Source organism: Danio aesculapii, chromosome 25, assembly GCF_903798145.1.
Source record: "Danio aesculapii chromosome 25, fDanAes4.1, whole genome shotgun sequence".
Lineage (NCBI taxonomy): Eukaryota > Metazoa > Chordata > Actinopteri > Cypriniformes > Danionidae > Danio > Danio aesculapii.
In genome coordinates this window covers 7232392-7256297 of record NC_079459.1, presented here as the reverse complement: position 1 = coordinate 7256297, position 23906 = coordinate 7232392, and the positions used below count along the sequence as shown (strand labels likewise).

General features: G+C 35.7%; 1 protein-coding gene across 2 annotated transcripts in view; it reads left to right on the top strand.

Annotated features, from left to right (window-relative positions):
- Positions 1-242: 242 nt before the first annotated feature.
- Positions 243-23906, top strand: part of fbxo31 (F-box protein 31) — a 27434-nt gene continuing 3770 nt past the window's right edge. Inside the window, exons 1-8 of one of the 2 annotated variants that reach the window (XM_056452297.1) lie at positions 243-719; positions 4348-4419; positions 10788-10874; positions 15154-15230; positions 18970-19137; positions 21163-21237; positions 21336-21445; positions 21724-21877. In XM_056452297.1, the coding sequence (XP_056308272.1) occupies positions 299-719; positions 4348-4419; positions 10788-10874; positions 15154-15230; positions 18970-19137; positions 21163-21237; positions 21336-21445; positions 21724-21877 (1164 nt within the window). In that variant the 5' untranslated portion in view covers positions 243-298. The remainder of the gene's footprint in view (positions 720-4347; positions 4420-10787; positions 10875-15153; positions 15231-18969; positions 19138-21162; positions 21238-21335; positions 21446-21723; positions 21878-23906) is intronic. The other variant, XM_056452298.1, reaches the window with a different exon arrangement.

The window sequence follows — 23906 nt, the reverse complement described above, 5'->3', positions numbered from 1 at the left end:
GTCAGTCGCAGTTGCTAATATCTCACCAGCAGATGACGCTATCGTGTGGCATTTTGGTATTTCTTTTTCGAATCTAAAATCACCTGCACAATATTCTTTCATTTTCGATTCTTATTTCATCCTTTTAGTTTAGCCTTAACTCAAATATACACACAAATGTACTAACAGAAATGCGCATCATTGCTAGCACTGACGTCAAAACGCGATGTCGTCAAGGGGAGACTTGTGTCACGTAACTGACGCAGACGCCAGAGGAGCGGAGTGCAGGTGACAGCAGCTGTTGTGCGGTGATGATGTAATGCTGCTCCGGATGGCGGTGTGCGCCAGGCTCTGTGGAGTGGGGCAGTCCCGGAGGTGCAGGCGGCGGCAGCGGCACAGCCAGGCGAACCAGGACAGCGACTCCGACATGGAGATGGACGAGGAGGAGGAAGAGGAGAGGGTGGTGGGCAAAGCGAAAGATGAGCTCGTCGGTAGCAGAATCGGCGGCGGCTGTCATAGCAGCTGCGGCGCGGGGCCTAGCGGAGCCGGCTCCGGAGCCTCGGCCTCGGGCTCCGCAGGGCCGCCGCACCCGCAGTCTCTGCTGGATCTGCCTCCCGAGCTGCTCGTAGAGATCTTCGCGTCTCTGCCCGGCATCGCGCTGCCCAACCTGGCGCTAGTGTGCAAGAAATTCAGGCAGATCCTGAACACGGAAACCATCTGGAGGAGGAGATGCACTGAGGGTAATAACAACGAGTACATCATTTCGGTTTCATAAAGCGACTTTATGCTTTATAGATCATATTGGAGGTGAAGTTGGTTTTATAACTATTCGCATATTCAGATTTTCTCATTAATAATATAACGTTAATTTAAGAAAACGTATCGCAAATTCCAAAGAGGGAAATCATATTAGCAGCCAATGAATATCAAAGTACAATATGGTCACAGGCAATTAAATAGTGCTGTTTTTGTTTTGAATTCATACTTTAATGCGATTTCAGACTCAAATTAGCGTGGTAAAGAGTATAAGGAGCGTTAAATGAACGAATGTGCGAATGTAAAACCAACTTTAACTCAATTAGACCACATTCATTGCGGAATCGAGTTGTTGTCATAAAGACACCGAACATACAAGACAAGCCATGAACACACACACACACACACACACACACACACTTACAGAGCTAGTTTACCCATAAATATACACATGTTGGTTTATGTGGTTTACGAGGACTTTCCATAGCCGTAATGCATACAGTAAAACCGCTTATTATGGTCTCGCACTACACAACCCCCCAAAGAAAACCTCTGGCGAATATTATATGTGAATAGAGACTAAATATGATTTTAAACAGTTTTGAATCACAAGGAAACGGGATGTCCTCATAAACCACCTCAATATTGTAATACCTCGGTTACATACACGGTCATTGCTATTATTATTATTATTACTGTTAGTGCTAGTAGTATGTGTCAGTATTATTTATATTCGAAAACCTTCTGATTCAGACAGATACTAACTTCGATATAACTGTAATAAACATTTTAACACGCATAACTTGTGATAAGGTGGTGTTTTAATCCAGACATATATAACTATTGAAAACCTGACATTACTGTGAAAAAAGAAATGCTGCTTAATATCATATTGCTTATAAATGATAATGAAATATACAATTATTACAATTGAATTTCATGATAAGTCATTGTATAATATTAGGAAAAATATTTTTGTATATGTGATCAACTCTAAAGCAATGACATTTTCACCCTTAAAACAGCTTTTTATTATATAATTTGACCATTTTACATAATGGTTCAATCAAAAACATTCATTTCTTTTCTTTTCGACTTAGTCCCTTTATTAATCTGGGGTCGCCACAGCGGAATGAACCGCTAATTTATCCAGCATATGTTTTACACAGCGGATGTCCTTCCAACTGCAACCCATCACTGGGAAACATCCATACACACTCAATCACACTCATACAGCCAATTAAGCTTACTCAATTCACCTGTACCGCATGTCCTTTGACTTGTGGGGGAAACCGAAGCACACCAACACGGGGAGAACTTGCACACAGAAATTACTGACCCAGCCGGAGCTCGAACCAGCAACCTTCTTGTGATTGTGCTACCCACTGTGCCACCGTGCTACCCGAAAACATTCATAAATACTTCTTTATTTGATCATATGATGCTTTTGAATTGTGTGTGGGATATGATATAAATTAAAAAGAAAAAGAATGCATTACAGCATTCTCACTTTTTTGAGAAGATCCCCCCCATCGGTTTGGGCCGATAGACGATGCCATTGACCATTGTCGATAGCCGATAGACACCATGATGCTGAGCCGGCATCGCGATCCTCCACCCTGCGTTTCTGAACAGCCCTCCTTCCACACTACGGCTGAAAATGCACATCACGTGACCACACACACACTGTCATGAGCTCGAGACATCGGGTCTAGGCAGTGGGTCAGTACACTGCTTCAATCTTTCGCTTTCATGCTTGTCAAGGGCATTATAACGACACAGATCACTCTGCCTATTCATGCCAGAGTTCTGCAGAAAAAGTAATTGACGGGTGGTAATTTGTGTGAACCTTATCTTTATTTATTTATGATTTGGTTATGGGTAAAATAAAGACCATGCGGGTCAGGTAGTTGAAACATTAGGCTACGAATAATTAATTCGTTATTAATTAATTATTCATAAATAATTAATTCACCGGCGCCTATGAAGACAATGCCATCGTCCATCGTAATGTTTCATATTAGACATCATATGATGCCAAATTGGTCGACAAATCGCCCAACCCTAGTAGTAATAATGCAATAAATTAAATTACTCATGTAAAAGGGTTATATTTGTCAGAGAACGGATAACATTTTTTCAAATAAAAATATTTGAGGCATTTATAATCATAAAAAAGGCAATATAGCTGGGCAGCTCTTGAGTAATTTCAAATTCATTGGTAAAATCAGATTTGACTTGTCTTTCTGACACTGTGTTGATGTTTTTATTCATGCTTAATACGTTGGTTTACACTTTTTTTGTGCAAAATATTTCTAAATATTGTATTATGATACAGACATTTTACAAATTGGTACATAAGTCAAGGCCAAAACCGTTAGTGAAACACCTAGCATATTCAATCGTGTCAATGAAATGTAAATCACCAGCACTGGTCTTATCTCAGTTCTACCAGTTATCACAGAACCATTTGTTGACTAGTTTGTGTGAGAAGCAGTCGACCACCATTAGAGTTTTGAATCTACCGCTATGCTGACACATATGCATTTATAACCCCACCCTCTTTTGAATAGAGGGCTGGGAGCACAATCTAATTTGAATTTAAAGGGACAGTCGCCAAAAAAGCCCAATTTGAATTAAAGCTTAAAAGATGCAGATTGAAGGAGTTATAAATTGATTTGTGGGGTATGTTGAGCTGAAACTTCATATACACACTCTAGGGACATCAGACACTTATTTTACATTGTGTAAAAAGGAGCATAATATGTCCCCGTAAAGTTTTGTTTCCAGGCATTTTATTTCGCAGTCTACATGTAGATTCTTTATATTAATTACTAATCCACATGAGAACAATTATTGGGTTAAATGTTCAGGAAATGACTCCTTATAAGGTTATATTTCAGCACTTTTGAAATGAACAGCGACTCCTAAGTAGCTCATACATGACGCTCGTGAGAGCTAAGATATCTTAAGAGCCACAACGGGCGACATGGTGGCCAGTGATTAGCACTGTTGCCTCACAGCAAGAATGCCCCTGGTTTAATTCCCTTCCAAACCTGCCGACATTTCTGTGTGGAGTTTTGCTTGTTCTCCCTGTGCTCGTGTGGGTTTTCCCCGAGTTTCCTCCCACAGTTCAAAAACAAGCACTCTAAACAATTAATCCAAAATATTTTTAGCCAAGCCCTGAGTACACCTCTTCTCAGCATCCATATATGACACTTAGCTACAATAAGCAAGCGGGGAGTCATCGAGATCTACCTGAGCTCAAACTCCCCTCTCGCCCTGCAACAGGAGGAAGCCCAGGGCTTGAGGATCTTATAAGCTCAGGGCTCTCTCCCGGGACAGCATGCCAAATAAGCTTTATTATCAATCATCAGCTAAGTGTGAACTCTTGAAATTGTAATTAATGTTTTTGAATGCAAGATATTGAGAAACCCTGGCCAGATCAGTATAATATTATATGTGTTTCGTTGATCATCAGTCTAAAAGATCACCTTTACTTTACCCTGAAGTGAAAGATATCGGGTAGTTAGCTAACGTGAGTATGTTTTCTTTAGAGTGTGTAACTTGGGCCAATGCAATTTGTGATTAGTTTTTTTTATCTTCTTTCAGAATTCGGTATGAGAGATGACCTGAGGAAGATGGAGATTGTGGGAATATCAAGCCGAGATCTATATGTGAAACGTAAGTAAATCTAGTGTAGATTACAAAAGTTACGTATCTTGTTAGTTTCTACAAATTTCTGTAATTTTAGCTATCGTTCAAAAGTATGAACTCAAAATTATATATATATATATATATATATATATATATATATATATATATATATATATATATATATATATATATATATATATATTTATTTATTATTATTTATTTTTTTGAGGGCGATAGTTCACCCAAAAATTACAATTCTGGAATCATTTACTCACATGTCACTTGTTCAAAACCTATTTATGTTTCTGATGAACACAGAAAATATTTAGTAGAATATCTTGGAGGTTAATGGATGCCAGCAACCAGTGTGTGGTTTCTTCAAAATGTCTTCTTTTGTGTTCAACAGAAGAAACTCAAAGGATTAAAACCACACGAGAGAGAATAAATTAGGTCATTTCGTTTTTGGGTGTACTATACCTTTAATACTAATGTTCTAATTTAGAAAATTAGTAAAAACACTTTACTTACCTTCATTAATCAAATGATTCTGAAAGAGATAGTAGTATTATAGTAGTATTCACAAGAAGCACTTGTATTTCTTTGATGAAAAAAATGCAGTAATTTTGTTATACACACTTGCTTTTTTATCTCTTTAGCTGTAATACAGTATTTTATTGAGTCCCAGCCACACTGATTACACTGACTATACATATACTATAAATACTTAACCATACACATAACCTAAGACAGACTATATAAGTACTTTTAAATAAGACATAACAATGTTATGCATGATATTGTGCATAGGATGTATTTAAAGTTGAAGAAAACAAGTAGTGCAACATGATTGTGTGTGTGTGGTGCATTCACAAGTAAACATTGCTTTCCTCATTGAGTGAAAGTTAAATAGAGTTTAAGTGTCTGGTGCATTTGGAGAGTGAGAGTGTTACTACAGGTGGTTTGTCAAGCCCACTCACCTGTGTGAGGCACATTCAGAAATGCACAATGTTTTTCGAGATATGGAGTGGTTGTGAGAAAATGTACATTTGGCAGATGAAGGACAGTAGAAGCAACACATATAAATACTATGAGAATTTTGTGCATATGTGTGTATTATAAAAACACAAGCATATTGCATAAAAAGTAAAGGTTAGCATTTCTGCTTTGTTGAGATTTTTAGGCAATGGAAATATGTAATCTTGTCGATGATCATTGCAATTTTCTTGTAATACACTACCTGACAATTGTCTTGTTGCCTGTTGTCCAAGTTTTAGGAACAACAAATAATAACTTGATTTCTAGTTGATCATTTGGTATCAGAAGTTTATATGAAAGGCAAAGGCCTCGAGATTATGCTTATTTTACCAAAATTAAATATGATCATGCCTTGATTTTTAATTATTTAATTAGGACAGCAAGGTCGTACTTTGCTAAGACAAAAGTCTTGTCACTTAACATAAATAATGTACAGTATAGAATGTAAAGTCATGCTGCAGTAGAAAAAGAAATTATACTGTGTATGACATGAGCTTGGAGGACTGCATCCATACATCTTTGCAATGACTCAAATCACTTATTAATAGAGTCATCTGGAATGGCAAAGAAATTGTTCTTGCAGGACTCCTTGAGTTCATCAAGATTTTTTGGATTCATCTTCAATGCCTCCTCCTCCATCTTACCCCAGACATGCTCAATAATGTTCATGTCTGGTGACTGTGCTGGCCAATCCTGGAGCACCTTGACCTTCTTAGCTTTCAGGAACTTTGATGTGGAAGCTAAAGTATGAGAAGGAGCGCTATTCTAATGAAAAATGTACCCTCTCCTGTGGTTTGTAATGTAATGGGGAGCACAAATATCTTGATACCTCAGGCTGTTGATGTTGCCATCCACTCTGCAGATCTCTTGCACGCCTCCATACTGAATGTAACCCCAAATCATGATTTTTCCTTCACCAAACTTGACTGATTTCTTTGAGAATCTTGGGTCCTTGCGGGTTCCAATAGGTCTTCTGCAGTACTTGCGATGATTGGGATGCAGAAAAATCTACCTTCTGCCACTTTTCCAAATAATCAACTAGAAGTCAAGTTATTATTTGTTGCTCTTACAACTGGGATTGACGACAAGACTTTTGACAGGTAGTGTACAGTACATAATTTCCCTAAATAAATCCTGTTTTCTATTTAGTTGATTATTCGAAATTATCATACAAAAAAACAGGTAATATATTGTTTTACGATCAAATTAAATAAATTCAGAGTAATAAACAATTAGACTTTAAAACATGAATGATACCAATATGGTTATCATCTTCATGTCTTGTTTATTTTTATGTCTTAGCGTTTATTTTCAGCTCTGAGATGTTTGGTTTACCTTTAGGCCCTAGTTTAACTAATAGCATAATAGCGCCTTGTAGGGAGGTGGGTATAGATCCTATAGACCCTCTCTGATTTGTCAGATCTGGATAAGCAACCTACAAATACAGCACACACATTCTTAATTAATCATACACTCTGCAATACAGATGTTGCATATGCTATTATTGCAATAAAGATAATTTTTTGATGTATTGTGCAGCCATAGGTTATACTTTAATTAAAGTTGACCTCATTCAAGTTCAATAATTCAATCAAGCCAATGTCTCTCAATCAAAAAATCCATAATCTTTTTAAAACATGGACCTGCAATGAACTTCTTGAAGGGATAGTTCACCTAAAAGTGAAAATTCTTGACCCTCCACTTGTTCTAAACCCGTTTGAGTTTTTCTGTTGAACACAAAATATAATATTTGGAAGAATTTTTGAAAGCAGTAGTCATTGACATCCATGGAGGTAGCTAATTTTTTACATTTTTGGGTGGGCTATTCCTTTTATCTGCATGGTTGTTATTATTAAACACTTATTATTGTTATTATTAAATCACCAAAGTATATGTTCATGTGCTCCGATATAACACAAATCAGTAAAAAGATCAGACCAGTGTTTGAGACTCAGGCCATCTCTGGTGTTAGATTTAGAAAATGTAAACATCGATACTCAGTTTGCCGTTGGTTGTGCACTGAATAAAGTGTGACGGATGGGTAAATGTCATTTGTGCTTTTCAAACTCAACTGCTGTGTTTGCTAATGTAATGCCACTCCACCTCATTACATATCATTAGTCATTTGCATTTTTTTTTTACTTCAGCTCACAAAAGACTGTTTTGGGAGTATTACACTGTTTATTTTCTGTGTTGTTTTTTTGGTTGGTTGGTTTAACTGGTTTAGACGAAGTTCATTGTCATTGTTGGTTTAAACCAAAGAATATTTCAGCAGGGGAAAACACGAATGGTTGTTACTTAAAGAGAAAGATTTTCCCAGAAGTTAGTGTGGTGGTTTTCTGCAAGTTATTAGAATCAGAATCTTTATTGTACAAAATACACACAATTTTTTCCCCCTGTACTTCAGCGCAAGTCTTTCTTGTCTAAACCAACATTAATAGCAGGAAGGGATAAGTAAATTAATATAAATAAAGGATAAGTAAAACTTAACAACAATAATATAATAAAATAATACTACAAATAATATTAGTGTGCAGTATGAACAATATAAAAAGTCAATCGTTTTATAGTATGCTCTCGTTTTTTTTCGTGGTGTCATAAAATACATTATTTACAGTAATATTTTTTCATAATTTATATAAGTGCAATATTACACACCATTACTTTAATGCAGACAAAAAGCTTGTGATAAAGTTACAATCTTGAAAGTACGAATTTTATACATTTTTATGATATTTTATGTTTATATTTATTTATTTTTTTTATATTTTATGAATATTTATTTTATAGTTTTACATTTTTAATCAAACATTTGTATACACATTTGAGTACAACCCATTTTGAAAATGAATATTTTTATCTATTTCTCAGTGAACATAGGCAATATATTTTGGTGCATTTAAACAAAACAGATTTATTAATCAGATATATTTATTAAAATAATATTTTAGTCACCAAACATATTTAGAAACTGGAAGATAATACAATTAAATTCAAGCAAAATATTGCAAAAAAAAATGACAACCTAAAAAACTGAATTTTTCAAAACTTTTTTTTTTTTTTTTGCTTCTCTTGATTTTTTTCCTCTTTTTTTTAATTTTTAATTTTTATTTTTTATTTATTTTTTTTTAATTTGTATCTAATATTTTCAATAACATATAAATTTAGGTTTACTAGTTTTTGGAGCATTATTGTAAGTTATTTTGTTAGATTAGCTCCAGATTTGGCTTCAGTATTGACTAATCTAATGTATATGCACAAATATATAATATTGTATAGCTTCCTATTAAAAATATTAATTTAAAAGAGAGATTGGTGAGGGGTGTACTTATATATGCTGAGCACTGTAGATGTCTAATAGACATCTGAACATTGAGGCTTTGGCTAAAACAAGGCGAATTTTGGAAAATCTAATAGACATACAGGAATCGCCCAAAAGGATAGTCATGAAATACACATGAATAAATAACTACACATTACATCTGATTAATCTGTCTGTTTGATGATTAGTTGAATTTTGGACTATTTTCAGACATTTATTATATTTTCACTATAATTTAGTCTCGGTTTAGCTAAGACATCCTCTGTTGAAGACAATAATATCAAATAATAATTAATAGTCTTTAAAGACTATTAAAGCCAAAATTGCTTGTTGTGCAGCAAGCAATTTTGTGTTTAATATACATCTAAACATAGACAGCTTGGCTAAAACAAGAATATGGGCTGTCAGTGAACATCTAATAGATGTATAAGAAAAGTCCAAAAACAGACAAGTCATCAAATATACATAAATAATTAACTACACACATTTAATCTGTCTATTTGACGATTGGACTCATTTTGGGATATTCTTAGACATTTATTTTCACTATTTATCCTCGTTTTAGCCAAGACATCTGTGCTAGATATTAGATGTACTCAAAATCGCTTTGTGGGCAGCCAGCAATTTTATGTTTAATAGATGTCTAATGTACATCTAAACATAGACTGCTTGGCTAAAACAAGGCAAAATTTAGGCTGTCGGTTAAAGTCTAATAGATGTCTAAGAATAGCCCAAAATTAGCCTTGTTGTAGCCAGACATCCATGCTACATGTCTATTAGATGTCTATTATACACAAAATTGCTTAGTGGGCAGCAAGCAATTTTGTGTTTAAAGGATGTCTATTAGACACCTAAACATATACTGCTTGGCTAAAACAAGGCAAAATTTAGTGAAGTCAGTGAAAATTCAGTGAAAGTCTAATAGACATCTAAGAATAGCCCAAAATTATAATAAATGTCTAAGAATCGAAAAGAATAAGAATTCGGTTTTTAATAGACGTCTAATAGACATCTAAATGTAGTCAGTGTGGATAAAATAAGGCTAAACTTGGGCTGTCAGTGAAAATCTAATAGACATCTAAGAATAGCTCAAAGCTAGACTAGTCGTCAAATAGACAGATTAGACAGACTTTGTGTAGTCATTCATTTCTGTTTATTTGATGACTAGTCTAGTTTTGGCCTATTCTTATACGTCTATTAGGTTTTCACTGATAGCCCAAATTTAGCCTGACAGCCCAAATTTTGTGTTTAATAGACGTCTAATAGACATCTTAACGTAGACAGCTTGGCTAAAATAAGGCTAAACTTGGGCTGTCAAGGAAAATCTAATAGACATCTAAGAATAGCCCAAAAGTAGACTAGTCATCAAATACAGAGATTAGACATTTTATATGTGTAGTCATTCATTTCTGTTTCTTGATGACTAGTCTAGTTTTTGATTATTAGACGTCTATTAGTTTTTCACTGACAGCCCAAATTTATTCTTGTTTTAGCCAAGGCGATGTTTAGACGTCCATTAGACATCTATTTAATAGTATTAAATAGCCTTGTGGTGGCCAAGACATCCATATTAGATGCCTATTGTACACAAAATTGCTTGCTGGGCAGCAAGAAATTGTGTGTTTAAAGGATGTTTAAGAGACACCTAAACATATACTGCTTGACTAAAACAAGGCGAAATTTAGGTTGTTGGTGAAAATCTAATAGATGTCTAAGAATAGCCCAAAACTAGAATAGGCATCAAATACAAGGGCTAGACAGACTCCACAATCATTCATTACTGTCGATATGATGTCTAGTCTGATTTAGGTCTATTTTTGGATGTTTATTATGGAAGTCTATTAGATATTTGCAGACAGACCAAATTTACCTTTGTTTTAGCCAGACTGTCTATCATTAGACATCTATTAGACAACTATTACGCTTTAAAAACATAAAACTATGTCTGCTGGGTACAATTACATGGGTATTTTCAACACACTTTTGACAACACTAATGCGAGAGTCTCTTTTGTTCTTTCACCTGCGCACCTCTTCAGGTGTAAACCCACAGGTGAAGTCGGGACGCTTTATGAAGCTCCTCCCTGATTATGAGCATATGGACTATCGGGACGTGTACACACACTGTATGTACTGTGTTTGTGTGTGAAGGATTTGTAGTGGTGGAACTAAATCACTGCCTGTGAAGCTGCTGGTTGAAGATGCTCTTTGCTATTGATGGAGTGTTCCAGGTTCATTGCAAGTTAAGCTGACAAACAAAATGATTACTGAAGTGCCCTCATGTTTTTTACTCATAATTGTCATTGCAGCATCACATTTTCTCAGTGTTCATTTCTAATACATTTAGTTTAAGAGTCTTCTTTAAAAAAATAACTTTCAGAAATGTCATTTTCAGGTCTATGCTTAAATTTGCTAAAAGGGATTGTGCACCCAAAAATGAAAATGTACTTTAATTTTTTGAGTTTCTTTTTTTGTTGAACACAAGATAATATATTTAGTAGAATCTTGGTAACCATTGATAACAATTTTGGAGCAACTCAAACAACATAATGTTAGGTGAAATTTGGACAAATTCAACATTGGGTTAATATTGTTAATTAAATTTAAACTACACTTTTTTTTAACTTAATAGTCAGGCTTGTCCATATTTAACCCAACATTGGGTTGTGACAACCTATTTTAGAATGCAGATTTGAAACAAGTGGAGGGTGAGTAAATGATGATATCATTTTTGGTACAACCTACTATAACTTTAAATGGAATATACCAGGGGTCAGGAACCTTTTCTCAGCAAAGAGCCATTTCAATTTTTTTTGGCAAATGCATTTTTTTAAAGAGCCATATCCCTTTTTAAAGAGGGATATATATGAAGCATCACATGTTGATCAAGTCCATGTATCAAAAAAGGACAACTTGTAGAATTTCTTTCTTTTCACCACTCATGAACATTGTTTGAATTTTATGTCGCAAGGTTACCATCGAAATGTAAACGGCATGCCCTTTATTGGTGTCGCGATTCAAGTTAGTCCACAGCGCTGCACACGCATTGGTTGAAACGTCCTTTTATTCTTATTCATTTTTCTGTAAAAATATACAACAAAAAGGTTAATGTAATTGTATTTTCAAAAGGAAACTGATTTTTAGTGACCGTTTTAATTTTTTATTGAAGGGAGACAGCTGGAGAGCCACATATTTTTGGTCATAGAGCCACATGTGGCTCCCGAGCCATAGGTTCCCTACCCCTGGAATATACCATGTCCATATATGTATGAAATACCGCAATAATTCTAAGTTAATTAAGCAATAGTTAATGAATATATAGTACATTAATATAATTTGAATATTCAGTTATTTCTTTTATTTCAATCTTTTTTTATTGGTCTTTTGTATAATAATACCAATTAAATATTGAGAGGTAAACAGTAATGTATTATCCATTATTAATCCCATCCCTAACCTCTCATTCATTAACTCAACAAAACAATAAATACCAAATTAAGAAAATTAAATTCATAAGAACATGATATCAGAATAACTGCATACAGATGGGAAAAATAATAATAATTAAAATAATAATAATGAATTTAAATAAATAAATAAAGCACCAGGTGTAATAGGCAGGCCTTTGATGTAAGCAAGAAAGGAATCCCAAGTCTTATAAAAGGAATCTAGTGAGCCAGAGAGTGAGCTTCTCAGCTTTTCAAGTCTGATACAGTAAAAAATGTCCTGTATCCACTTGTCATGTGTAGGAGGGGAAGTGTGTTTCCATTTTAAAAGTAGATTCTTTTACTGCCATTTCAATTTCTTGCCTGATTTACTTCATTATAAATGAAATGTAACAGTTTGATTTAACATGTGGAGGGAAGATTTTAAATAATATATATATGTTACATTTTGTATACATGCATTGGTACCATATTGCTTATTTTAAAAAGTTTATGGCAATTGAAGTTGAAATTAAAGTAAGAGTATGTTGGAAAATGAATATTTACTTTACCATTTAGTCAATTTCAAGTGGTTTCAAACCCTTATGAACAAGGAATATTCTATTCTGGAACACAAAATAAGATATTTTGAAGAAAGCTGAAAACTGGTAACCATTGAAAAATAAATACTATGGAAGTCAGTGGTTGCAAGTTTCCAGTTTTCCTCTAAATATCTTCTATCATGTCCACATAAGAAGAAACTCTTAACAATTTTGGAAGACGTGAAGGGTAAAAACAAATGACAGAAATTTCAGATTTGGATGAACTATCCCTTCAAGTACAAATATTAGGTTAAAAACTTAAATGCACATTTGGAGAAATGTTGCATTGGAAGCTAAAAATGCATGTCTGAACCGAAAACCAGAGAAAAAAAATTAGACAATTATACAAATGATAAAATAAGGAGCACTTTTAGTAATTTTCACTGATCCACATGAATAAGGATTGTTTCAACAAGGTCTGTAAGTAAAACTTGAGCAGGAATGCAAGGCAGGTTTTCAGCACTTTTGTCACATTCTTATTACTTATTCTTATAACTTATTTTGAAAATGGAACATTCCAAATAGGCTGAATCCCAAGTTGCGTTGTGTTTACCTCACCGGTGATTGGAAAGTACATATGCATGTATAAAATAGAATCTAAGTTGACACCATTAGAAGCTATTGTAACTTTTGTTTTATTTTTTTACATTTATTTAATTCTCTTGCTAAATTCATTATATTAAAACACATTTTTTACTGTTTGTTGAACGTATTTATGTTTAGATTTGGCATCACATTCGCTGCTATTTTTTCCAGTTGAAAAAAAGGTGTTTACTTGCACAAGGACTTAAAGGAGTAGTTCACCCAAAAATGAAAATTGCCTTAATTTACTCACCCTCAAGACATCCTCAGTGTACATAACTTTTTTATTTTTCTGTCAGACGAACACAGACGGAATAGTTTTACATTTTATCCTGGCTCTTCCTTAATGGTTTTGGATAGTGACTTTTATTTTGAAGCTTCCAAAAAGGACATACATCCATCATCAAACAAACCCATAAAAACACATGTTTTATTGTCACGATCACCAGCGATCACAATGCCTACACATATGCTACTTTAATAAACTACAACTCCCATCATGCATGTCAGACACATCAGTTCATGATTCCCCCTGATTACACACACACACACACACACACACACCTGGAAGCTCATGATGGACTAATCAGAGACTTTGCTGAGACTTGTTCCCTGTAAGATTTCCTTGCTTTGTCCTTTTGTGGATTTTGATCTTTGCTTTGTTCATTGTTTTATATTGTTTTATTGCCTGTCCTGATCATTCTCATATTAAGCTGCATTTGGAACGAGCCCTGTTTGCACATTCAGGCTTGCGTAACAGAATTGTCATGCAGGCAAAGGGCAACACAGGGACTGACAGGAGCATACAGATAAACCAAAAGTATAGTCAGAGTACAGTTGAATGGTCGGGACAGGTGGCAAAACAACATAAAACAATAAACAAAGCAGAGGTCAAAAACACGAAAGGCAAGAACAAGGAACTGCTTTAAATAGCTCATTTACTGCTTACAACACTCAGAAATGGTGTGTCTGTGCTGTGTTTATAGTCCATCTGATTGGTCAGCTGATTATCAGATGTGTGTGTGTGTGCAATCAAGGGGAATCTGGGCCAGCTGTGTGAGTGAAGTGCATGATGGGATCTGTTGTTCATTAAAGTGGCAGATTTGTAGTTCTGCAAATACTACATCGCTGGTGATCATGACTTTTATGGAGCAGTACTATGGGCTTTTGTAACAAAAAATATTTCACATTTTTCAAATTAAAAGCCACTATTATACAGCATGGAAGAACCAGAATAAAATTTAAAACTATTCTGACTGTCTTTGTCTGACAGAAAAAAAGTCATACTCATGGCTTGAGAATAAATTATTATGTTATTTTCATTTTTGGGCAGCTATTTATTTTAATTTTATTATTCAACTGGAAGTGATACTGGAATATTATTTGTAACAAATTGAAATTTGCAACATGCTATTTCATAAATCATTTAATAGGGGTATATGCAAATTGGGACGCAGTCTTGGTTTGGGCTGGAAAGCAGCACAAGGGCAGCTTCTGTTTGTCCTGCATGTGTGTGTGACACAGGATGGCAACGGGTGCAGAAGAAAAGCAGCTGTGCTAACATGAGCTGATGGTGTGAGATGCAGAGAATATAAACCTGAGCAAACATGGACTAATATTAGCCCAGAATTATTATTTTTGTTTCAGGTTTTTGCATGGCTCATGATTTGTATTCACTTACATACACAACATGCATTCATAAGTTCATGCACCATGCGCAAATGATTACATCCAATTTAACATGCTTCTAAGCTACTTTGTGATATATTAATTAATTGTTTGTGCTTGTTTTCTAGTGTTGCATCCTTATCGGCATATTCTGGGTCTTTGGCAGCCTGATATCGGGCCCTATGGAGGACTGCTGAATGTGGTGGTAAGATCAAAAAAGTAACACAATTTAAATCTAATTTAAATGCAAGATGTACATATTGTGATGGTGATATGGTGGGTGTTAACCTGGTAAATTTCAATAGACTCATTACTATTATGAAAAAAAAGTCAACAGTGTTACCACTGGTTACAAAAACAAGGAAAGAACGTAAATTTTTTTTATTAAAGCTAAAATTAAGTGCAAATTTTAAATACAAAACATAAAACTGCTTCATTTACCAACATTTTCCTGTAACATAACAGTAGCTTAGCCATTTTAAAGCAGTATGTGTCCCAGTAAAACAAACTCCTTTTTAAAACAAGTAGAAGTTGTGGAATGATGTTATTTGATGGTAAAGCTAACGTAGCATTATGATATGTGATTCATTTTTGTGAACGGAGTTCTTTAGCTCTATTGTTTTTAGTAGCGTGTGAGTAGTACTGTTGTTTTTAGAACTCTGACAACCTCATTTTTTATCCTTTCATGTGACAATCCAGTTGAAGGAATAATACTGAGCAAAGCTAAAGCTAATGTGGAATTATGAGGCGCAATTAGCATTTGTAAAATGGCTGATGTATCGTTGTTAACTTTAACCTGTCATTCGAGCACATAATATATAATGTGATGGTTATAGCTGTGATGTTTTTAGCTATTAGCTTTAATATATAGCTGTGATGTTTTTAGCCATTAGCTTGAAGGAATGATACTGAGCAAAGCTAAAGCTAATGTGGAATTATGAGGCGCAATTAGCATTTGTAAAATGGCTGATGTATCATTGTGAACTTTAACCTGTCATTCGAGCACATAATATGTAATGTGATGATTATAGCTGTGATGTTTTTAGCCATTAGGTTTAATATATAGCTGTGATGTTTTAGCCATTAGCTTGAAGGAATAATACTGAGCAAAGCTAAAGCTAATGTGGATTTATGAGGCACAATAAGCATTTGTTAAATGGCTGATGTATCATTGTGAACTTTAACCTGTCATTAGAGCACATAATATGTAATGTGATGGTTATAGCTGTGATGTTTTTAGCCATTAGGTTTAATATATAGCTGTGATGTTTTAGCCATTAGCTTGAAGGAATGATATTGAGCAAAGCTAATGCTAATGTGTAATTATGAGGCACAATTAGCATTTTCAAAATGGTTGATGTATCATTGTGAACTTTAACCTGTCATTCGAGCACAATATATAATGTGATGGTTATAGCTTCAATGTCAATAGCATATATATGATTCATCTCAGAACTGTGGCTATATTTCAAGAATTCAGACTGGAATGATATACAACAAATGTATAGTTTACAGTAAACTGAATCCATTATTATTGAAAAGTAAATCAAAAGGCGTATAGAGTTGACATTTTCCACCATTTTGTGTTTTAGCTTAAGATGCTAACCTCAAACCAGACACCACATGACATGCCTAAAGCCAAATTTTATGTATTTTTGTCAAATCATAGTTTCAAAAAAGTGAATGTGAAATATCACAATATCAGTTAACATATAATTAATGTACTATTGGTGTATAGTAAGCATTAGTATCAGTATTAACATAAGTGCTTTACAGATTGTTATGCCTTTTAAAATGATGTAACAAGAGTTGAACAAAATGTAGGGACAGACACAAAATGTTTTTATTTTTTAATCACTGAAATTACAAATAATAGAGTAAAAAGATGTTCCGTGCATATTTTAACTTTGTAATGTAAACACACAAAAAAGAAGGAAATGTGTCATTAGTAAGTAATTATTTCATGTCATGCACTTTGGGACTGCAAATAATCCGGTCAAAATGTTCCAAAGTACACGTTTAAACATTAGTTTCAGAGATTATTTTTTATTCAAAAACATGAAGCATTAAACATAAACATTAAGTTATTGTTTTAAAAAAATAAGGCTGGAGACTAAATTTACTATTTAAATTTACCCACAATTCTTGAATCGCCCCTAGCTCAAAGCATAAAGTAGGTAGTTTAAATTTCATTTGATTTACGATGGCTGTGTCCAAAATAGTTTACTTTTATACTATATAGTATGCTAAAAACAGTATGCGAGCTGAGTAGTATGTCCGAATTCATAGATTGCGAGAAGTACCCACATGATTTACTACTTCCGGCGAAATCCTGAAGTGTGCATCTCATGCTCGCTGCACTCTCCCGTGATGCCCAGCGAGAGAATTCATGAATGGGAGTGCAGCGACGCAACTCGCATGGCTAGGTCACGTGATCATGACAGAATGGCGGATGTAGTACATCCGAGTTCCATTCATACTGCTCACATTTATACTGTATAGAACAAACTTTTATAAAGGCCGAGGAGTACATTTAAATTCAAATGCAGTACCTACTAAGTAGTAGGTGGTTTCAGATGCAGCCTATAAGTATTTTTAGAATGTTGCTTTTAGTTAATGCACTAAATTGTATTGAATATCCACTTCTAATGTAATTCATGTAAATATGTTTATATAGTATCTTTTTAAAAACTGAAGTTGCAGATAATATGTTATGTAATCATACTGCTGAGATCCCTTAGGCTTTATATTGTTCAAAGTCATTCAGGAAATAATGTTTGAATGCATATTTAAAAAAAAAAAAACTAGAAAAAAAAGATGCCATTTGATATACAATTTTCAATGTACTATGAATTAGACCATAATAATCCAAATTTACCTGCATTTTATTTGTGTGTGAATTGGAACCGGCTTGTCACATATAAATAAGCATTATCACATGAGAAGCAGTGCAATATGGCTGTATATTGGCAGTAGTGGGAGTTGCGAATGTGATATTGCGTTTATACAACAGTTCAGCATAATTGTGTATATAAAAAAGAAAATCAAACACGGAAAGTCTCAAAAATCCTTTTGTTCAAGGAACTACTTTCTTCCACCATTCGTTCACATCTGCAGCTGACCTTAGAACAGCAGAAACCAGTGTTTATTCATCACTTTAGAGCTAGTATTTGAATGATTCTCTAGCGTAATGTCCATAATAATGATAAAACAGGTGATTTCTGACATTTTAAGATTATGAGGCTGAACAGCATGAAATGCCATCAGTCTACAGAGATTTCCCAGTGTTTCTCTGTTGCAATCGGGAAATCACAATATTTAACCCAGAAAAAGCCAAAGTAAATAAACACAACCAGATTACTATGGTACAAGTACAGCACAACAACATACAAAAGTGAGAGATCAACTTAGTTTCACTTATCTGTTCTATAATGGTTTGTTCAGCTGTAGCTTGAAACTTGCACTGAGAAAACGTGGAGCATCAATTTCTTTGCTCTGCTCAGTGACAGGCTGATGGCCGCTGACGTGCTGAATCTCTGAAATTATAAATATTTTAATATAGGCACCATCCTTATAAGTAAACTACATAGTTAGAATCTAAACAACCACATTCTCGCCTAAAAAAGCCTTAAAAGTACAGTACATTATGTTGTCCAACAGCTGCAATATTTGTCAAACTCTTGTGCGTTTATTCCTCTGCTGTCACTCTATGTGGGCGGAGTTATACAGAATGGTGAAGAGGCTGTACGAGTGCTGTTATTGAAGAATATCGCAAGGTTATCAGCCAATCAGATTCAAGAAACCGGACAGAACTGTTGTATAAAACTGTATATTAAATAGTAAAACACTTTAAATCACATACAATTACAAACCACAAGCATTAAACATCCCGAATTTCGGATGTGTACCTCATTCTTTCTTTTTTTCTTCAATTATCATTTTAGGTTGATGGGCTGTTCATCATTGGCTGGATGTATTTACCGCCCCATGATCCTCGTGTGGAGGACCCAATGCGCAGGCGGCCTCTTTTCCGCATACACATGTGGGAGAAAAACAAAGCCACAGTAGAATGTATGTACGGACACAAAGGCCCTCATAAAGGAGACATTCAGGTAAATTGTACAATGTTTGTAGTGCCATTTATAGCAGTGTTTCTCAACCACATTCCGGGAGGACTACTAGCTCTGCACATTTTCTCCTTAATCAAACACACCTGATTTAGATCGTTAGCTCATAAGCAGGGACTGAAAGATCGTTAATGGGTGTGGAAACATATAAAACATGCAGTGTTGGTGGTTCTCCAAGAACATGGCTGAGAAACACTAGTCTATAACGCATTTAGCGTAATGGATTAATTTTTAATCAGAATTTTACAAATAATAAATCAGTGTTTTATATTATAGCATAATTTAGTGTGATTTTTCTGGTTTAAATCTCAAAAATGTTCAGCCTTTTAGAAAATTTTCAGATAAAGTCTCTGTTCCCTGACTGTGAGGACACAATGCAAATATAAATTTGAAAAGATTGTGTAAATAGTTTTTTAATTAAATTCAATGAAAATAAAACATTGTCAGACACAATAATATAGACTTAAATCATCATAGTCATACGAAGTGTTACAGTAGGGCTGCACAGTATACATTCGCTGGCCACTTTATTAGGTACACGTTGCTAGTACTGGGTTGGACTTAATTTTGCCTTCAGAACTGCCTTAATCCTTCGTGGTATAGATTCAACAAGGTTCTGGAAATATTCTTCAGAGATTTTAGTCCATATTGACGTGATAGCATCACGAAGTTGCTACAGATTGGTCGGCTGCACATCCATGATGAGAATCTCCCGTTTCACCACATCCCAAAGGTGCTCTATTGGATTGAGATCTGGTGACTGTGGAGGCCATTGGAGTACAGTGAACTCATTGTCATGTTCAAGAAACCAGTCTGAGATGATTCATGCTTTGACATGGTGCGTCATCCTGCTGGAAGTAACCATCAGAAGATGGGTATACTGTGGTCATAAAGGGATGGACATGGTCAGCACAATACTGTGGCATTGGCACCATGCTCAAGTGGTACTAATGGGCCTAGAGTGTGCCAAGAAAATGTCCCCCACACCATTACACCACCATCACCAGCCTGAAACATTGATACGAGGCAGGATGGATCCATGCTTTCATGTTGTTGACGCCAAAATTTGACCCTACCATCTGAATGTCGCAGCAGAAATCGAGACTCATTAGACTAGGCAACGTTTTTCCAATCTTCTATTGTCCAATTTTGGTGAGCCTGTGCAAATTTTAGTCTCAGTTTCCTGTTCTTAGTTGACAGGAGTGGCTATCCGCCTCAAAGTTGGACATGTTGTGCATTCAGAGATGCTCTTCTGCAGACCTCGGTTGTAACAAGTGTTTATTTGAGTTACAGCAGTTTTTCTATCAGCTCGAGCCAGTCTGGCCATTCTCCTCTGACCTTTGGCATCAACAATGCATTTGTGCCCACAGAACTGCCGCTCACTGGATATTTTCTCTTTTTCGGACCATTCTCTGGAAACCCTAGAGATGGTTGTGTGTGAAAATCCCAGTAGATCAGCAGTTTCTGAAAAACTCAGACCAGCTTGTCTGGCACCAACAACCAATCCACGATCAAAGACACATAAATCACCTTTCTTCCTCATTTTGATGCTTGGTTTGAACTGCAGCAGATCGTCTTGACCATGTCTTCATGCCTAAATGCATTGAATTGCTGCCATGTGATTGGCTGATTAGAAATTTTTGTGTTAGCAAGCAGTTGGACAGGTGTATCTAATAAAGTGGCCGATGAGTGTGTATTGTATCATCTTAGATATCGCTATGTGCTAATCTGCAGTACTATGGCTTAATAACTGTGATTACACAGTTTACATTAAGATGGTTGACATTAATAACAAACTACACTTATGTCATACAAATTTCACACTTTTGTAATCTTTCTTTTTCACATCTTCCTCGTTCATATCCACATGCCTGATTGTGTAGAGTTGCTCATGTATAATTGGCTAATATTAGCATTAACAAGCAGTGTACCTAATTAAATGTTTACCACTGGAAAACTAATTACCACCATGTCTGTTTTTCCCCAAATTGTCTTTTACATTTTTTCTAGACTGTGAAGAAAGATGAATTTTCCACCAAGTGCAACCAGACCGATCACCATCGAATGCCTGGAGGAAGGCAAGAGGTAAGAGAGCATTGATGCTTGCCGAGATTTTTAAGAAATACAATAGCAGAACTGCTCCATCACAAAATTACTGTCTTGTCTTCGGTTTTCTTGCGTAGGAGTTCAGAACGTGGTTGGAGGAGGAATGGGGACGAACGCTGGAGGACATTTTCCACGAGCACATGCAGGAGTTGATCCTCATGAAGTTCATTTACACCAGCCAATACGAGTGCGTCTTCTTTACTGTTCCTCACCCAGAACGCTAACTATCTATGTACAAGCGAATTTATTATAAAAACGGTTGTGTGCATAAGATTTATTTGCACATTTCCAAAATATATGCACATCTTAGCTTTGCCATTAAGCTTTTTTATGTGATTTTCCAAAATGAACATAAAAATAGGTGGATCAAGGTAATGTAGCTTCATTACCCCTTTGAGTTTCCAGTCAGATGGCATGATGTGTTTGTAGTGTTGTAAATTTTTAAGTGCTTGTTTTTTTTTTCAGTAATTGCCTGACATACCGGCGGATATATCTGCCTCCGTGCCTCCCTTCAGACCTCCTGCAGCCGGGCCTCTTCAAAGGGACGTATGGCAGTCACGGCCTGGAGATCATCATGTTGAGCTTCCACGGCTCCAAGGCTAAAGCCACCAAACTTACTGTGAGTTTCATAGCTGTAGCTCCAGCCTAAACCTGATGACCACCTGATTTGGTGATGCTGCACATGTAAAAGTATTAATATTACAAGATTTGTTTCTTAGAAATGCACGTTTAAGAGGATAATTTGCTCATTATTTACTTGTAGTCAAAGTATTTGAGATTCTTTTGTCTGAACACAAAAGAAGATATTTTCTGAAAATGGAAAAAGGCAAATCGGATGAGTAAATGATGACAGAATATTTATTTTTGATGAACTATCATTTTAAAGGGCCATGAAACCCCCCTCTTTCAGTTTAAGTCTACCTCATAAGATTTTTAAATAATGCTCCGAGATGGGTGTGGAGCTCCGGTGGTCAGAGGGGGGAGTGGGCGTGGCCGGCAGAGTAAGGGAAAAAAGAGGAGAGCAAAAACTCAGTTGGCTAACAAAATCAGACACAAACCGCAAGACCCATGATTTTATAGTTTACAAAGTTAAAATGCAAAGAAATAAACAGAAATGTAATGTCCTGCTACATTTGTTATTTGTAATTTCAAATACACATAACCACAATTTGTTCCATCATTATAAAGATAATTATGTTTATATAAACACTATAAATGAGGAGGACTTCTTTCCTCCTCAATACCTGGGTCTGAATGCAGACACCGTGGATAGCAGTGCAGCAGGTCTCTTGCCCTGTCTATTGCAACCATTAACCCTGCCGGTACTCTGGAGGATTTTAAACATGGGTGAACAGAGCAGCACAGATATAGGCGATGTATCTCTATAACGAACTCAACTGATAAAGGTCTGTCATTCTCCAATTCTCATACAGCTCTCCTGACAAAAATGCTTGCTGCAAACCAACAGCTTTGCTGTGTCAACCCTGACAGCATCGCAGGGAAAAACATGCAACAAGCCTTGTGAATCATGGAAACAAACATATATGACCCGTGTCTTACCTCACCCAGTTTTGGGTCTCACAGCTTGGCAGTTCTGCTTTGCCTTTAGAAAGCACATGCTCTCATGAATAATTAAGAAGCAGGCTCTTCTCATAGTATAAGAAAACTCCGCTATGAATAATAATGAGAAACCGACGTGTCATCACTCCACTTGCAGTTTTGTACTACGTCACCGATTTTGATCCCGCCCCCAAAATAATTTTAAACCCGGAAGATGAAATTAGCTGACAAAAGCTCAAAATTATCCAGTTTTCCCCACAATTAAAGCTGACAGGGGCTAACGTTGTCTTAAATGATGCTCAACACAAACAAATTACTGGTACAAAAAACTGTTAAAATCTCAAAAAAGTACTCCAAGGTTTCCTGAACCTTAACAGATTTAGAAGACAGTAGCAGGAGGCTAAGTTTGGTTTCAAATGTACATTTATTTTCATCAACAAAAATCACACCATCTGTAAAAACTGTAAGGGCCGCTACAAAGCAAGCCGACGCCAAACAATTTGCACAGACGAAACTCAACTGTGTGGCTCACTTCTGGTTCCATCTTGACAAAAAAGCTGCCCCTGAACACACCAAATGGATGGCAGAAAACTGGCAGTCATCTATTGTTAAAAACTAGCCTAGAGGGCCATCTGCTGTTTAAAAACTAGCCTAGAGCTCTGTCTGCTATTAAAAAAAACTAGCCTACCTGTCCTACCTACTAGACCACTGTCTGCTGTTAAAAACAAGCCTAGGGGGTCATCTGTTGTTTGAAACTAGCCTAGAGCGCAGTCTGCTGATTAAAACTAGTCTAAAGCATTGTCTGTTGTTAAAAATTAGCCTAGAGCGCAGTCTGTTGTTAAAAACTAGCATAGAGCGCAGTCTACTGTTTAAAAACTAGCCTAGAGCGCAGTCTGCTGTTAAAAACTAGCTTAGAGCGCAGTCTGTTGTTAAAAATTAGCATAGAGCGCCGTCCGCTGTTTAAAAACTAGCCTTGAGCGCAGTCTGCTGTAAAAAACCAGCATAGAGCGCTGTCTGTAGTTCAAAAGTAGCCTAAAGCGCAGTCTGCTGTAAAAAATATATATATTAAACAAACTAGCCTGGAGCTA